At 41.2% G+C, this 15,793-nt stretch overlaps 1 protein-coding gene across 1 annotated transcript; it reads left to right on the forward strand.

The window, feature by feature from the left end:
- Positions 1–385: 385 nt before the first annotated feature.
- slc1a1 (solute carrier family 1 member 1) lies at positions 386–14,624 on the forward strand. Its single transcript, XM_047607330.1, has 12 exons — positions 386–730; positions 4,362–4,502; positions 6,753–6,845; positions 6,963–7,077; positions 7,306–7,348; positions 7,432–7,536; positions 7,945–8,129; positions 8,533–8,640; positions 9,840–9,962; positions 10,605–10,799; positions 10,954–11,088; positions 11,176–14,624. The coding sequence occupies exons 1-12, from the start codon at positions 631–633 to the stop codon at positions 11,414–11,416; spliced, it is 1,584 nt and encodes a 527-aa protein (XP_047463286.1). The 5' UTR covers positions 386–630; the 3' UTR covers positions 11,417–14,624.
- The last annotated feature ends 1,169 nt before the right edge of the window (positions 14,625–15,793 follow it).

The raw sequence follows: 15,793 nt of genomic DNA on the forward strand, positions 1-15,793 counted from the left end.
GTATAATATACAGTGCATTTGTTAATTCGTAATAACTATTTAAATAATGTACTTATCTCTACAGCTGAATATTTAGACTTTTATTTTCAAATCAGTGGCGCTAGTCTCTGCACACATCGTTAGGAAACTGCGAATGAATAAATACATAAATAAATAAATAAATGAATCCCCCCGTTGGAACAAGTGCTAACTGGGCATCTTTAATTATTACACATCCATGCATTTCCTGTTCCATATGTTTGTGACACACCAGCTGGAGTCAGGCTTGAAAAAGGTGAAAATGTCAGAACCACCTTGTAGGCTACATGTGGGGTGGGGGAGGGAGGGAGGTGGAAGGAGGAGGAAGCAAAGTCTCACCCTCCCCTTCTCAATTCTCCCCACTATCACACACACACACACTGAAACACACACACACACACACTCCCTCCCTCCCTCACACCGACGGTTGCCATCAGCAGTGTCTGACGGCTGCATCCTTCTCTGTAGCAACGCTGTCTCTGAAATCCAGACCGCAGGACACCCGCTTTTGTGTCCGAGCAGGAGCCATTGTTATTCCTCTTCCCCCTCCCTTTTTTTTTTTTTTTTTATAAATTTTTTGTTTTTCCAGCAGCAGCAGCAGCAGCAACAGCCATGGACATGATGGGCAACAAAGAGCGACGAGGCGTGCATTTCAAAGGCTTGCTGAGGAGGAACTGGCTCCTGATTGCCACGATTGTGTCGGTGCTGCTCGGTACGTGCAAGCTCCTTAATGTCTGCCGGCGTGTGCATGCATGTATGCACGCAGCCGCCTTCACTGATGCCATTTTAGCCCTTCACTGCTGTAAATATTCATCTTTTATTTATTTCTTTAAATATATATATATATTTTTTTACCCAGTCACCCTTGGGTTTCTGCTGCTGTCAGTGTTGAATAAATGGGTCGTCATCACGAGCTCTCTTGGCTCATCAGCTCATACGTTATGTGTCAAATGTGTGTTAAGACGAATGTGGACTTGATTCATTTGGTGTCAGAGTGTGAGAATCAAGAGACACAGCCTCTGTCGTCCTGCGTCTGGAGGTGTCTCAGTCAAACGTGACCAGACTGAAGTGACAGCTGATGTTGGTCTGTGTGTGGCTGCAGTGCACAGCATATAAATAAATATATATATATATATATGTGTGTGTGTAAATAAAACCACTCTTATCTTATCTTTCTTTCTATTTTGCGACAGAGCATGTGTAAGGAAGCTGATAAAACATTGTCGGATTCCTGTCTCGCTAACGCGTTAAAGTTTAACTTCCAGGTTTAAGGCTCAGGATTTTGCATTAACAAGAAATATCTGGTCAGCGTGATCTCAAGCATATTTCAAAGGCAGAAGCTGACGGATGATGTCGGGGTTTTTTGACGTGGCGCATGCAACAACAGCTTAACTTCTGCCTGGCTCTTGAGTTTTGATTCATGACTTAGGATGAATATCAGATCTCTGAACATCAACCCCCGATTTCATATATGTTGTTCAGAGAGTGAGACGAGACGATGGATGTCGGGCTCAGGTCTGCGTGTTTCGGTGCAGAGCTGGAGTCAACAGGTTTTGGCTCATTTGAATATTTTATACATACCTTTCCACTAATGTGTCCTTTTTCAGTTTTAAAATTATATTATTTGCAGAGGATGTCAGTAGGGACCAAATTACATTTTTTCTGTCTCTATGTCCTCAAATTCACCAAAAATCTAATTATTTTGGATGATATACTGTGAGCTTTATGTCTGCGCAGCATGGAATATAATAATGGATCTTCCCGTTATTATTCTTCGTCTTATTCCTGTTTAGAGGATGAGTTCAGAATCTAATAAGACCACCATGAGTCTTGTGGTATTTTTTCATATTTCTGGCAAATTGTCACAATTTAAAGTTGCCATATAAGATATAAGCAGCTATAACCGGTTTACTGTGGTGGCAAAAGAAGCTAAACATGTGATGACCTTTTTTCTGGGGTGTGAATTCCAGTTCATGGGCAGACAATCTACAATATACAATATGTGGAAAATGGAGCTCTGCAAATCTGAAATAATCGCCTTTGTAAATCTTTGAGGTGTTTGTTTTTTTAAGAAATTCTCCATTGACTCTAGAGAATATTACATATTTGTTAATGGATTACTTCCTGGTACAGAGCGTCTCGTCTCGTCATGCAAGTCTGTCCTTTGTTTACCTCGATTGCCTCACACTCAACACACCTCCCTCGAAATACATGTTGGGACTTTTTTGTTCTTGGTCACTGTTTTTAAAATTATCGTCACATTGTAGAGAGGATGTTGATGTTGTAAAACGACAGTGTGATTCTTTACGATGTCCGCAGTCATACAGTTACTGAGGTTTTAAATGACCAATGAGCGTATGTATACGCTGCATTAGCAGTGGCTACGCTAGCAAAGAGAGGTGCAGCTTCAGATTGATTATCTGTGATTTAAAATGTAAGATGAGCGTAGGATGTAACTGTAATGTAATATTGATTACTAATTTTATTTTCAATTCAATTTTAGTTTACCATTTTGCTCTTTAACTCGTTATTAAGTTTGGCTAGCGAACCAGTAGTCTAGCTAACTGCCTTTGGCTAGTCATTTTAGCATTTATTTTGCTAACCACTCACTACTTTTGACAAACCCTTTAGCTAGCTATTATTTGAACTGTTTATTTTAGTTAAAAAACAAAATGCTAAACTTTACACAACTTAATAATGTATTAAATTTATCTGGATAAAAATGCAATCCATTAAGATTAGTTCTTGTTAAATGTAGCTTTTTAATTCATTATTTTACCAAACTATAGTTTTAGCTAACCTTTCAGCTAACCAAGCTCAAAGCATTTCATTAGCCTAATAGCAAGTCATTCTTCCAATATCAACAAAAATACCAACAATGCTCGATAAAAATGTTTTTTCGTGATTTCCAAAAACGTTCAAGTATGATTAAAATATGAATTAATCAATCATGCTACTAGGCCAATGATTTGTTTTTGCTAATCACTGATTACTTTTAAATAACCCTTTAGCTCGCACCTAAAGTACCAAAAAACTGCAGTTCCAAGAATGAGCACTAGAGGCTTGGCTTCAAAAAGTCAATCCACAGCAAAAATAAACAAGTTTACATTAATTCATCTTTTCATTTTCTTTAACTGCCTGTCCTCTGGGGTGTTGCAGGGGTTGCTGGAGCCCATCCCAGCTGTCATTGGGCAAGAGCTGGAAAGGTCTCCAGTCTAGGCAGGGCTAGCATGTTTATAGTCTGGTATAAACGCTAATTGTCTTTTATATTACTCACATGTTTCAAGTGTATTGTCAGGATTAGTGCTATGAATGGAAGGGTGTGGAAGCTTTTACGGTTTGACGGTTGACGATAAAGCATTGTCCATCTTTATAAATAATTTAATAATTTCTTGAGTTTAAAAGACCTGGGCTGTCATTTCTTGGAATTGGTTTATTGTGTTAATGTGTAAACACGAATAGCCACTGTTAACTGTAAAGTTACATGAGTGCAGGTAGAAAGGTGCTATATAAACAGAAGACCATTTACCATTTAGCCTTGACTGGTAGTGTATGTCCTGGGGAGGTAAGACCCTTTGACCCTGTAGTTACTCCACTTATGAGTTCGTATTAGCAAAGTTAGAACTACATAGTCGACAAAGAGAGTGGAAACGTCAACAGAGATGCAATACGAGATATAAAAAAGGGCCACAAACAGAAGTAAAAACTGCAAAGAGAAGCAACATTTTAACGAAGAGACATAAAAACGCAGAGAGAAGTTACAACCGTTGCTTGTTGTTTCTTTTGGCTCTCATTCCGTGTAACTGATTTTCTCGTAATTCGTTCAAGGTGCTTCTCGTCTGCTGGGAGTTGGTGTGTGAGTTAATGGGTAAAGGTGATGACAAGTATGATCCAAATGTTAATCAGCAAAACATTTGGAGATGGCACCAACGTTACTGGCAGGCACTGGTTACGCAGGGGTTCAGATTAGCTCGTCATTTTCAACCGGCTAAACCCTGAAAGACTGAGTGAGTCTGAGTGAGAAACACGATAAGTCCCAGGTGTCCACACAGGTTATTCGGCTCCAGTTTTATTTCCCAGGTCTGTTATTTTGTGATAACACATTTGGAAGAGTGCACCACGGAAAATCGCTGAGTGCACATATGTGGCGTTTACGGCCGGACGATAAAGAAAGCGCGGTGTGAAGTATTAACCGTGCCTCATGAATTCCACATGACCTAACGGCACCGACTTGATATGAGAGCGAATGTTTTCACCCGCAGCTCGAACTCTGAATTCGTTTTGGCGATATTAGAGCAATTTAAATTTCGCCTCATGCTAAACTCTTTCTCCTCGTGTTTCAGGGATCAGTTTGGGGGTCGTGGTCCGAGAGTACGCGTCCCTCTCCAACCTCCACAAGCAGTACTTCGGCTTCCCGGGGGAGATCCTGATGCGGATGCTGAAGCTGGTCATCCTTCCTCTCATCATTTCGAGCATGATAACAGGTAAATGTACAAAAGACCGTGATGCTTCCTTGTGCCTCATCGTGCCTTGTGACATTTGGGTCTGCACCATTCAGTCAGTAAAATCAACAAAATGTTCATGGATTTGCACCACTGGTCAAATATCACTACAAATACTGCTGATACGTTTTAAAAGTGTACCATTTACATTGACGAGCATTCCCCCGGGGTATACAGCACATCTTTTTATGCAGAACAGAGCTGGTTATGTCAGTAAACAGTGGCCATATGGTAGCTGCTCTCTGCAGACACACCGATCATCAAGGCTGTCCTCATTACAGCATTTCAACCATTCCTTATCTGACTCGTCTCTTTGGGAGTGGTCCTCGCTTGTGACTTATCATTCCCTGGCAGTTTCGATTATTGTGTAATTTTCAAAAACTAGACTGCTCGTGGAGTTTTGGTTTCCTTATCTGCAGTGTTTCCAAAAGTGAAGCCAAAACAAGTAGAGCCCCCCCTGGTGGCTGGAGGCTTCAGTATAGGTCATAAACTCCACCTCCTCCATGTTAGTCGATGGGACTTGGGCCAAACTGAAACACTAAAATACGCATACTTTTTTTCAAAGATGATTTTGGATGTTTTAGGTAGTTAATGTAATGTTGATTCATGTTCATGTTCATGTCAAGTTCTGTTTTAGTTAGTTATGGCAACAGTTGCCACGCCAACCGCTCCATAAAGCTATCCCATGGGACTGTGAGAGATAGGAAAAAAAATATAAGAACAATGTACAATCCAACATGTCTTTCTAACTGGTGCAGGTAGAACACAGTGTAGTGTTAATTAAACAAAAACAGGAATGAGTATGGACAGTCTCTATACAGTCTATCATAACAACACTGTACCCTTACCCCCTAACCTTAAAACTAACCATAACACAGGTTAAGCATCACCAGTGTACGTCAAAACAAAATAAAGATAAAACAAATGTCCTCCTCTAAAGAGATGCAATGCCAGACTATGCAAAGTTTAACTCTACTGTCAGGTAAGATCAAGATAAATGATACTGCACCGCTCCCTGCTGAAATGGAACAAGATGAGGAAGTGGCCAAGTCTATCGGCTCATCAGTACAAAATCAAGAACGGTAACATGGAACATTTCACAGCTTCTGTAAAACGGTGATTTACCCTCAGTAAAACCAACTGAGCAGAATTCATAAATCCTTATTAGTTTTTTTTTATTATTATAGACAACGTTTCCATCTGGCATTTTTTTTTCCGTTGTTTGTCCATGATAATAGCTCCTGAGCTGGCTGTTGGAAACTACTACGATTTGTTTTTCCCACCTGCATTTCCCTCGAGATTTTCCCCATCTGTCTACAATTACTTTTGGCTCGTGGCAACTGTAATTAATATAATATTAGGTACCAGGTTTAGATTGTTGACAGTAGTACAAAACCAATCCCAGGCCTCACTGGATGAGAAGCAGGTACTCCGGTCTATCACAGGGAGAACATGGAAACAGAAAGGCCGCAGCCAGCCAGCTGGTTCAAACCCTGAGCCTTCATTCACTGCAGTCAATCGTTGCACCTTGGTGATAAGTGAAGTTGTGCCAGAAATAAAATTTTTTCTACTGCAGCCTTAAAAACCTTAAATTACCCTTCCTGTAAACCAAGCAATGAACCAAAGCTGTAAAATCAAGACCTTTCCTATTCTAGGAAAGTCACACTCATGTGAGTCTAACAACTCGCCAATTGGATTTCATTACGAGGCGTGTTTCAGCTGACAAAAGAGACACGCAACTAGATAGTCCTACCGCCAATTGGAGTAATTTTGTTGTAAACTAATTCAGCTTCACTGCCGTCAGATGACATGTATGACTACATCACTCTTACTCTTTGGTCCAAGCCGATTCCAAACGATTTGATTGTTGGAGCGTAATCAGTTCCCAACTGAGCAACTCCAGACCAACTTCCCGCCACAAAATAAGTGTGGGTTCGTGTGTTACATCTCGTTGCCCTTAATCCCGGGAACCTCCAGATGTTGCACCATTTTAGGGCACTATTTGGCATATCGATGGTTACAAGTCGAGTACCCAAACATAGCTGATAGTCCACGCTCAGTAGTGAGTACGCAGTTCCCAACTGAGCAACTCCATATCAGGTTTCTGCCTCAAAAACTTTGTGGGGAGTCAAATCTGCAGCCTTGTCTTATGATGCACGATAGAAACAAACGTTTCAGATACAGATATACAACACATACAGTATATACAGTCTTTGTGCTTTTTGTCAACAGGCGTTGCAGCCCTGGACTCTGAGGTGTCGGGAAAGATCGGTCTGCGAGCCGTTGTTTATTACTTCTCAACAACCATCATTGCCGTCATCCTTGGTGAGTTGGTACTAACATCCTGTTGTTTATTTTAGCTGCTTTAACATTCGTAAGTCAGTCAAAAGATGTGCGCAAAAAAAAGGGGGTTGGTGATTGAAGGGTTGTCATTCTCTGCAGGAATTATTTTGGTCATGGCTATCAAACCCGGAGTGTCTCAGACGGCAGAACACATTGACAGAGCTGGGACCACGCCCAACGTTACCACGGTGGACACGCTCCTGGACCTGATCAGGTGAACCTCTCGCCAGATGAATATCAGGAACATGAATATTGGGGAGATGAATTAAAAGAGCCTGCATGGAACAACAACAAGAAACGGAAGTCAACTACAAATTGCCAAACTAAAAGATAGTGACCACTTGAATTTGATTTACAGCGGTTGGTTTAGTTGTCATCACAGGACTATGGTGCACCTCAGTCATCTCCCATTCACCCCCTGTATTGTCTTTCTCATCAACAGAAACATGTTTCCGGAAAACCTGGTGCAAGCTTGTTTTCAGCAGGTGAGAGACTTTACGTATTCACTTCCTGCACATTTTCATGTACGCAGCGTGTGCAATTCTGAAGTTGTGCGATTTCACTCTAGTACAAGACCAAGCGCAAAGAGCTGGAGCCTCCGAAGGTTGTAGTCAACACTAACACCACCACAACAATCCCACCTCTCTCCACTACCATCATGGCAGCAGTGGAGGTAGGTGCACACATTATTTTGTACCTTAACGCTATCGATGTCTTTTTTTTTTAAAAAACTTGTAAAGTTGCTTTAAACTTGCAACAGAGACCACCAGTGTGCTCTGTCAGAAACCTCCAGGTGGGGTTTTCATCTTTACATGACAACAGGGCGTCCTTGTGGCTTCATCTGCTCCACATTAGTTTCATGTTTCTGCACCTGGCAACCTGCATCCGATCTAAATGCAACGGCAGACCCAGTAACAAACCTTAAGTAGCCACGGGTCAGCGAGCTTGTAATCCCATAGATAACGTTTGCACAGCTCATCAATGGGTCTTTTAGAGTCCGCTAATGCGGTCGTGAAAGCGACTTCCTGGCCTGGTCTTGGTTCGCCGGATGAATCGACTCTTTGTTTTTGTCTCCTGGCAGAACATCACCAAGGACTATAAAATCATCGGCTCATATTCGAGCGGAGTCAACGTACTGGGGCTTATCGTGTTCTGTGTTGCCTTTGGCCTCGTCATCGGGAAAATGGGAGAGAAGGGCCGCATCCTCCTGGAGTTCTTTGACGCCCTTAATGAAGCAACTATGAGACTGGTCCAGATAATTATGTGGTATGTTTGCAGCCATGGGCAAAGTGAAACATGCACGATGGAATGATGAACACACTCCCACACTCCAGCATGGGACTAGATCCTAGCCTTTACCATTTGTTTGAGATCTGTTTATCCCTATGTCCTTTCTGAAACACAACAAACTTGCATATGAACTGACAGGAAAGGCTTTCTTGTACTTGTTGTATCCCTGTATCTACTCTTAATCCAACATGCATACACTATACAAAGAATGGTCAAACTGACTATTTGCAACAAGCTTCAAGCTCAAAAATCCAGTTACTTATTTTATAAAACGAAGAATATCCACAAATCTATTCACATTTTGACTATAAAATGGTTCAGTCGCTGATCACCCTATTATTTCAGCTGTCGTCCAACTCAAACTTTACGTTTTTCCCAGCTACATGCCAGTGGGGATCCTGTTCCTCATTGCTGCAAAAATCATTGAGGTGGAAGACTGGGAGATCTTCAAGAAGATGGGTCTTTATATGGTGACGGTGCTGAGTGGGTAAGCCGCCCCATTACTTTGTATCCGCCCACACCAGACACGGGAATTTATGGTTGACATTTGGGCCGATTCCTCCCTCCAGTGATACAGTTAAAGCCGAGCTGTGTATGGGCACTGATAAGGGCCAAGGACATTTAAAACTGCTCAACCTGCAGATGCAGTAATGAAAGCTTCGCTCATGCCTCTAAATCTAAGTGACACCATTAAAGACTGTACTGTAAATCCCCTCCTGTTAGGTCAGAGGGTGAGTCCAAGGTTCTGAGCGGTTCCTCTAATGACATCAGGCTTTTTTCACACAGTGTTCACACTTTCTGGCAATGCTCCTGATGCACAATACCAACGTCAAGGTTAACACAATTCTCTGCTGATGTGCCTGGTTTAAAAACAGCGTTCTGGCAAGTTAAGATTAATACCACCTCAAAATTGGAATACAGTCCTACAGTAGACATTCCTGTGAAGCTGGTATTATTCATGCTATAATACACCTGCGATTTTAATTTAAAGTGTAATTTGCCATGAAAAGGACTGAGTAAGGCCCATTTTATATCATATATAATTAGATTTATTTGTGATGATGGGACGGAAGAGTAACATTGATGTAGTAAGAAGTGTTTTTGTTTCTCTGTTTTGACTGAAACACGCCCCATAATGAAATAGAAAATGGTATGTGTTAATGGCGCTTGATTATACTGTAACTTAGGTTCAAAAGTCAAATGTTCAAGCACTGACCATATTAATCCTTTAACGTTTCAAGCCTTTTTTTCCTTCTTTTGACCATGAAAGGGTCAGAAAATGTCCTGTGAGTAAGTGCTTTTGCCCATTTTAAAAAATATAAATACAATTTACTGCAAGTTATTAGTGTGTAGTAACCTTCCAGGAGAGGTGCAAGTGGAATTAGGGTTAGGGTTAGTGAAATTATCATAACGCCCTCTTATTGACTGTAAAGCACAACGTCTCAGCTTTCAGAAACCGTTGGATTTTTTCCAAAAGCATAAATCATTAAGTAATTACAGTAATCCAAAGTGAGTTTGCACATTCTGTTTTAAAAGTTTAAGTTAGCTAATGGGTTATCCATCATCTCACCCTATGTATATGTATATCTTTGGGATTAGAGTTAAACTTATTAAAGTAAAGTACTTCCCTGCAAATAAATGTTCTACAGAAACTGTATGCCTGTTTTTTTTTTTTTTTTTTTTCAGTCTAGCTATCCACTCCACCATCTGTCTGCCACTGATCTACTTCATAATTGTGAGGAAGAACCCGTACACATTCACGCTGGGAATGGCTCAGGCCCTGGTAACGGCACTCATGATCTCCTCCAGGTCAGTAACCTCATAGAGTCTGTAAAGTCAAATTACCATCAACAGTAAAAAGGGCTAAGCTAATGGGGTGACTCACTGTTCAGCCTTTTTGAGGTGTCGTGGGTCTAACTTCACGAAATGGTGAAGGGAGGTGCCCACTTGAAAGCCCCAATGATGTGCCGCATGCTGCCTACTGCTGCTGGCTAGGCTAGTTAGCTGGTGCCTTCTTGTTGATTGCTAGTTTATAGCTGACTGCTAGCCTGCTGGTCAGTTTCAGTTGGACTGGGCTTCTAAATGTGTTTTACCTTGGATCTTGGCACAAGGGAATGTAACATCTTATCCTGTGTATTAATGAACACATATTTACATTCAAGATGGCGGAGACGATGGTAGCTACGGTGTTTTGGTGCCCAAGGCAAATTCATTGTATGTACAAACATACTTGGCGATAAAGTTTATTCCGATTGAACAATTACACACAAAAGAGGCAGAAACTGTAACATATGCAGGTAGATGCAGACCATGCATCAGAACAGAATTTCTAAAAGGTAATATTACCACAAGGTAATACCCAGGCACAGAACAAAGTACTTTTCAGCCAAAACCACTAAAAAACAGACTGCTATTACTGAGTTTAGCAACTAGTGCCCTTATGTCATCCAGCTCTGCCACCCTGCCCGTCACCTTCCGATGTGCCGAGGAGAACAATCGCATCGACAAGAGGATCACCCGCTTCGTCCTCCCGGTGGGTGCCACCATCAACATGGACGGCACGGCGCTGTACGAGGCGGTGGCCGCCATCTTCATCGCGCAGCTTAATGACTATGCTCTGGACGTGGGCCAGATTGTCACTATCAGGTACTTAATTGCTTCCGGACGCTATAAAACTTTACTGAAACTTGTCTGCGGCTCAGACTGCACGCATCATCGTACGTGACCACACCTTACGAGATATTGTGATTGCATGCCAAGAAGAATGCGGCATTTGTGTCATTGTGTCCTTTTCTTTCAGTATAACAGCTACAGTTGCCAGTATCGGAGCAGCCGGAGTCCCAAACGCTGGACTTGTCACCATGGTGATAGTCTTAACAGCTGTTGGGTTGCCGGCAAGTGATGTCACTCTGATAGTCGCTGTAGATTGGCTGCTGTGAGTTTGCCACTCTCTGCATTTGTGAAAATGTGCTACTTGCATGAGAGGAAATCATTTACATTTACTACGAATGTTGGGTTTCAGGGATCGCTTCCGCACTATGATCAACGTCCTCGGCGATGCTTACGGCGCCGGCATCGTTCAGAAGCTGTCCAAGAGGGAGCTGGAGAGAATGGACCTGACCTCCGACGTGGATGTCGCCAACCCTTTCGCCCTGGAGGCCACGCTGGACGACGAAGAGTGCGAGAAGAAATCGTACGTCAACGGGGGCTTCACCGTCGACAAGACCGACGCCATCTCCTTCACGGAAACCTCCCAGTTTTAGCCTCTGGCTGGCTCAGAGGAGGAGAGAAAGTGCCACACTGCTATGGATGTAAAGTCGGAAAAACCTTTCATTGTGTGTGCGTATCAGCACCACAGTGAGAGAGAGAATAAAAAACTATCCAACCAGCCCCATCCAAGCTCAGACATCAGCCACAGAAGCAGCCCCAATAAAGCTTATCCGAGATGATCACCCTTCACGTTGGACATTTACAACACCACTAGATTAAAGTGCTTCCTTGTTACACTCAAATTGTGCCAAGTTTACCTATAGTGGTTACCTATCGAATAAGAGTGTGTTCACTCAAAACAAGAGCTGTGTGCTTGTATGTGTGTGTGTGTGCGCCTGTGTGCATGAGGATGCTCATTTTGGGTGTATCTGAAGCGAGTGTGCATATTCTGCAAATCAGTTTAACTAGACGACGCTCAAAAAAATGTCCTTTTTGGGTAGCCTTTGTTGAATGTCTGCGTCCCATAATGCACTGCTTGTATATCTATCTGTATATTTAAACTGTGCCAAACATATGAAGAGTTTTTTTTTTTGTTGTTGTTGTTTTTTTTTCGGCAAGTTGCATGAAGCAATATGTTAAAGAAACGTCAAGATCTTTGGCTGCAGACTCATTTTCGATGGGGACTACGCAGAGACTGGATACTAATATGTATGTTTATTAAGTCAATGAACACTGTGAAATCTGAGGACATTTTTAGAACCAAATCACTGGCATTTATTAATGCATCGCAGAAATACAATAATTATATGATGTGTCTGTGATTGCACAGTGTGGAGGAAACTAACAGTATAATATACATATATATATCCCAAAATGTACCTACTGTACCAAGGCCATTTTAACTGTCAGCTGTTTTATGTGTTTATAATCAGCCATGTCTTTGGAATTTCCTTATTACAGTTTTATTAGCATACTTTCACTCTGGTCCAAGACCATGTTCAAATGCTCTTAATCCATTGTCAGCTCAGCGTTCATTGTGCCGGTTAGAAAAACAAAAAAACTGTTGGTCAGTTTTTTAAAGGAATGGTTTGACTAATTGGGAAATACCTTTTTGGTGCAAAGATATAAGTTTATGACAAGAAAATAGATGCTTCTCATTTTTGTACATTACATTCAGAGCTACGGCCACGTAGCTGTTAGCTTAGCATGAAGAAAAGAAAGCAAAAAAACAAAAAAGTCTCAGACCCAGCTCAGTTGTCAGATTTGGAATTAATTTGATCGCACTCAGCTTAGATCGATGTGCTTTTGTAGTTAGAGGCAGCTTTTTGGCATTTAAGCTTAAAATTAAGACTATAAACCTGTACCACGCCGCCGTTTAACCGACTGTTTTGTGAAACATATAATTTATTTAAAAAGCTAAATTAAAACAAACTATTCCCTGACTTGCCCTTTGTGCAGTATTTAACTTGACATGGACTGTCTAAGCTGTATCTTTTGTCGACATTACCAATCGTAGTCATAATGACTAGACACTGACTTTGAAATGAAGTTGATCAGCGTAGGCTTAGGCTAGCCTCGAAACCAACCCAACTTCTCCCGACTGTTCATTTTTATGCAACAGAAAGTTAACCTGGGGTCGCTGTTGGGAACTGATTATGCTATATATTGGTTGCAGGACTATCCAATTGTGTGCAGAAGTATTACAAGTATTCCGGGCTACCACTCAGCAAGACAGGAGATAAAAAAAAAAATTAAAAAAAAAAAAGGAACACATGCATGTATTTACAAACGCTCAGCATGGGAACGCAACCAATTATCAAACCATTGCAAAAACTAACCAGCAAGACGCCAAAGTAAATTCTTTTTGTATTTCTTCTGTGCTTCTTTTTCTTTTGTATACTTGAAGCCTAGATGCCTACTTAGCTTCTCACTAGCCTAAAGTGAGCGCTGGCAATTGTGGCAACAGGTGCGATTGTTATCCACAAATGGAATCGGAGCTGAAGCTGGTGTGTGACTGGCAGCAAGAAATAGAATAGAAATTCCAAAAAAAGATTGAAGGAAGGGACACAAAAATTTTGTTTTTGGAATGGGCTAAAGGATTTAAGTCATATATCACAATATAAAAAAGTTAGGATTGCTTAGCTATAACCTGTTGGTTTGACAATATGGGCAAATATTTTAGTTGTTATAACAGTTAAACAGATTAAAATGATGATGCAGGTCATTTGACAATGAAAGTAATAACGTGTTGCTGCTCTTAGGAACACGTTTGGCATTAATGGAGGAAAGATCAAGTATTCTTAATGTAGTCACTGGATTTTTGGATGTAGTCATTTTGTTATTGAAATACTTGCTTGGATGTAATTGCCATAAATGCCTGCACTTGCAGTATGTTAATGCTCCCTGGCTGAACTGTTACTGTTTATGCTCGCAGCTAACCTTAGCCACCACATGCTAATGGACGTAGTTTACAACTAGAGGTCCTGCAGATCTACTGTATATTTAAAAAAAAACAACAACATGTGATTTTAATTAAATAGCCACTGGAGAGATTATTAAATAAATCCCAATTCACTGAAACAAAGCACTGTTATTTTCACATCATGGCCGTTGAGTTGTGCGACGTTTGGATGGAAACCCAGCTCATGGCTGAGCCTGCTTGGTCGTTTGCCAGGCTATTTTACAGCACAACCTCTCTGTACAATGCATTCCATTCAAACATGGGTATTCCTCCCTAGTTAGACAGTGACGGTTACACCTCATACAGGTTTACTTGCGTTTGGTTCTGATCATGTATGCTCCCAAACCACCGGCTACTAGTGTCAGTACTAAAAAACTACAAACTGCAAATGCCACTTTATGTTCATTCCTTTCGTATAATTAGGGTCAGTGCCTATGTCACAGTAATCAAAATGTTCCAGAGTGTTTACAGAGTTCACATCACTACATATGCATTTTAACGTACATCTGGTTCAGTTAAAACTTGAGAGTCCATTCATAAGCGATCGCCTACACTGCCATACTTGGGCCATAGGTGAAATAAGAAGCCAGTTTTACTATTATTATTATTATTTCTATATAAATCAGAAACAACATGACGATAAACCCCTCCCAAATCAGGTTGTATTCCACATTTCAAAAGCACACTATACCGGCGCCGGCTGACCCTGCTCTGTACTCAAGTACCTACAGTATGTGAACCAACATGTACTACATTATTATGTGTAAGCAAGCAAATAAAAGAAAGTTGCTCATTCTTTGTATCGCTCTCTCTCCTTTTTCATTTTTATTTTGTGACTTGACTATTCACTGCAGGAGTCAAAGACCCCACCCAGGTTAAACTTAACAAATCCTCTAGATCATCGGTCTTCAACGGAAACTTAAATTTCTTTAAATACACATTAACACGAAACCTACATATTTTAGTAGAGGGATAATTGGACATTGTTAACGGACCTTGGTCGTGAGTTCCAAGTGGGCACCAAAGAAGAACAAGAAGCAGTTAGAGGAGGAGTGGATCATCTTCAAGAAAACTCAACATGTCCAGTTAGCTTTTAGCTTTAGACTTGGTAGGGGTTGCATGGCTTTTGTTTGTTTTCTGTTATGTGATTATGTGACTAATCTGTGATGGCGTCATTATTAAAAACCCAGTGGATAGTAATGCTTTGCAACATATGGACTCTATATTCTTGGCCTGAATACATACACTGTGAACAGACAGCTCGTGCTACATACTGATATGTAAAACCTGTATATGTATAGCCTGTATAAAAACAGGCGTCAGTGTGTTTGTTTGTTCAAACTAGGATCTATTTCTATTTCTCACAAGGCGTTGATTAAAAGCATCGAAAATAATACTCGTACAAGGATTCCTCTTTGCTCATACTCACATACTCAGTACCTTAGATTTTGTAGATCTATCAGCGGGGAGGAGCCGTGGTTGAGACTGAACTCTCCCATCGTTGATGGACGAGCTGGTCCCAGCCCATTGCCACTGTCTTCCTCCAATCAGCTCCTCCATTCAGCTCTACGGACATCTCAACTTGGGAAGAAAACACCCTCCCTTTCCTGGCTAACCTCCTCAATATTATCTCTCGTCTTTGTATCAACCTGCTCCGCTGTCTCATGATGTCTCCTGATCTCCCTTCACGTCATCCACCACCTCAGCCTGCAGGAAAATAACTCTATTCAAGGTCGGGTTAAAACTGATCTCAAGCGGCAATTCTTTTTCTACTAAGTAAACAGTTACTTTCCATTCTATCCCGTCTCAGTCAGCTTGTTGCTACTTCCTCAGAGACTCCCTAAGTTTACGTGTGAGCTTGAGCAAAACGAATCTTGTATATGAGCCCTCAGAACCATCAATAGCACTAAATAGTACTTCACATCGTGTTGCTAGCAAGAAAATACCTGTGTCATCTGCATAGAGATTA

The sequence above is a fragment of the Mugil cephalus genome, chromosome 1 (genome assembly GCF_022458985.1).
Source record: "Mugil cephalus isolate CIBA_MC_2020 chromosome 1, CIBA_Mcephalus_1.1, whole genome shotgun sequence".
In the NCBI taxonomy this organism is placed as follows: Eukaryota; Metazoa; Chordata; class Actinopteri; order Mugiliformes; family Mugilidae; genus Mugil; species Mugil cephalus.

Bases quoted from the DNA above. Each gene is read 5' to 3' on its own strand.
- slc1a1 (XM_047607330.1), top strand. From the start codon at position 631: ATGGACATGATGGGCAACAAAGAGCGACGAGGCGTGCATTTCAAAGGC. The intron at 6,846-6,962 runs GTGAGTTGGTAC...CATTCTCTGCAG, and splicing joins CATCATTGCCGTCATCCTTG to GAATTATTTTGGTCATGGCT. The intron at 7,349-7,431 runs GTGAGAGACTTT...ATTTCACTCTAG, and splicing joins TGCAAGCTTGTTTTCAGCAG to TACAAGACCAAGCGCAAAGA.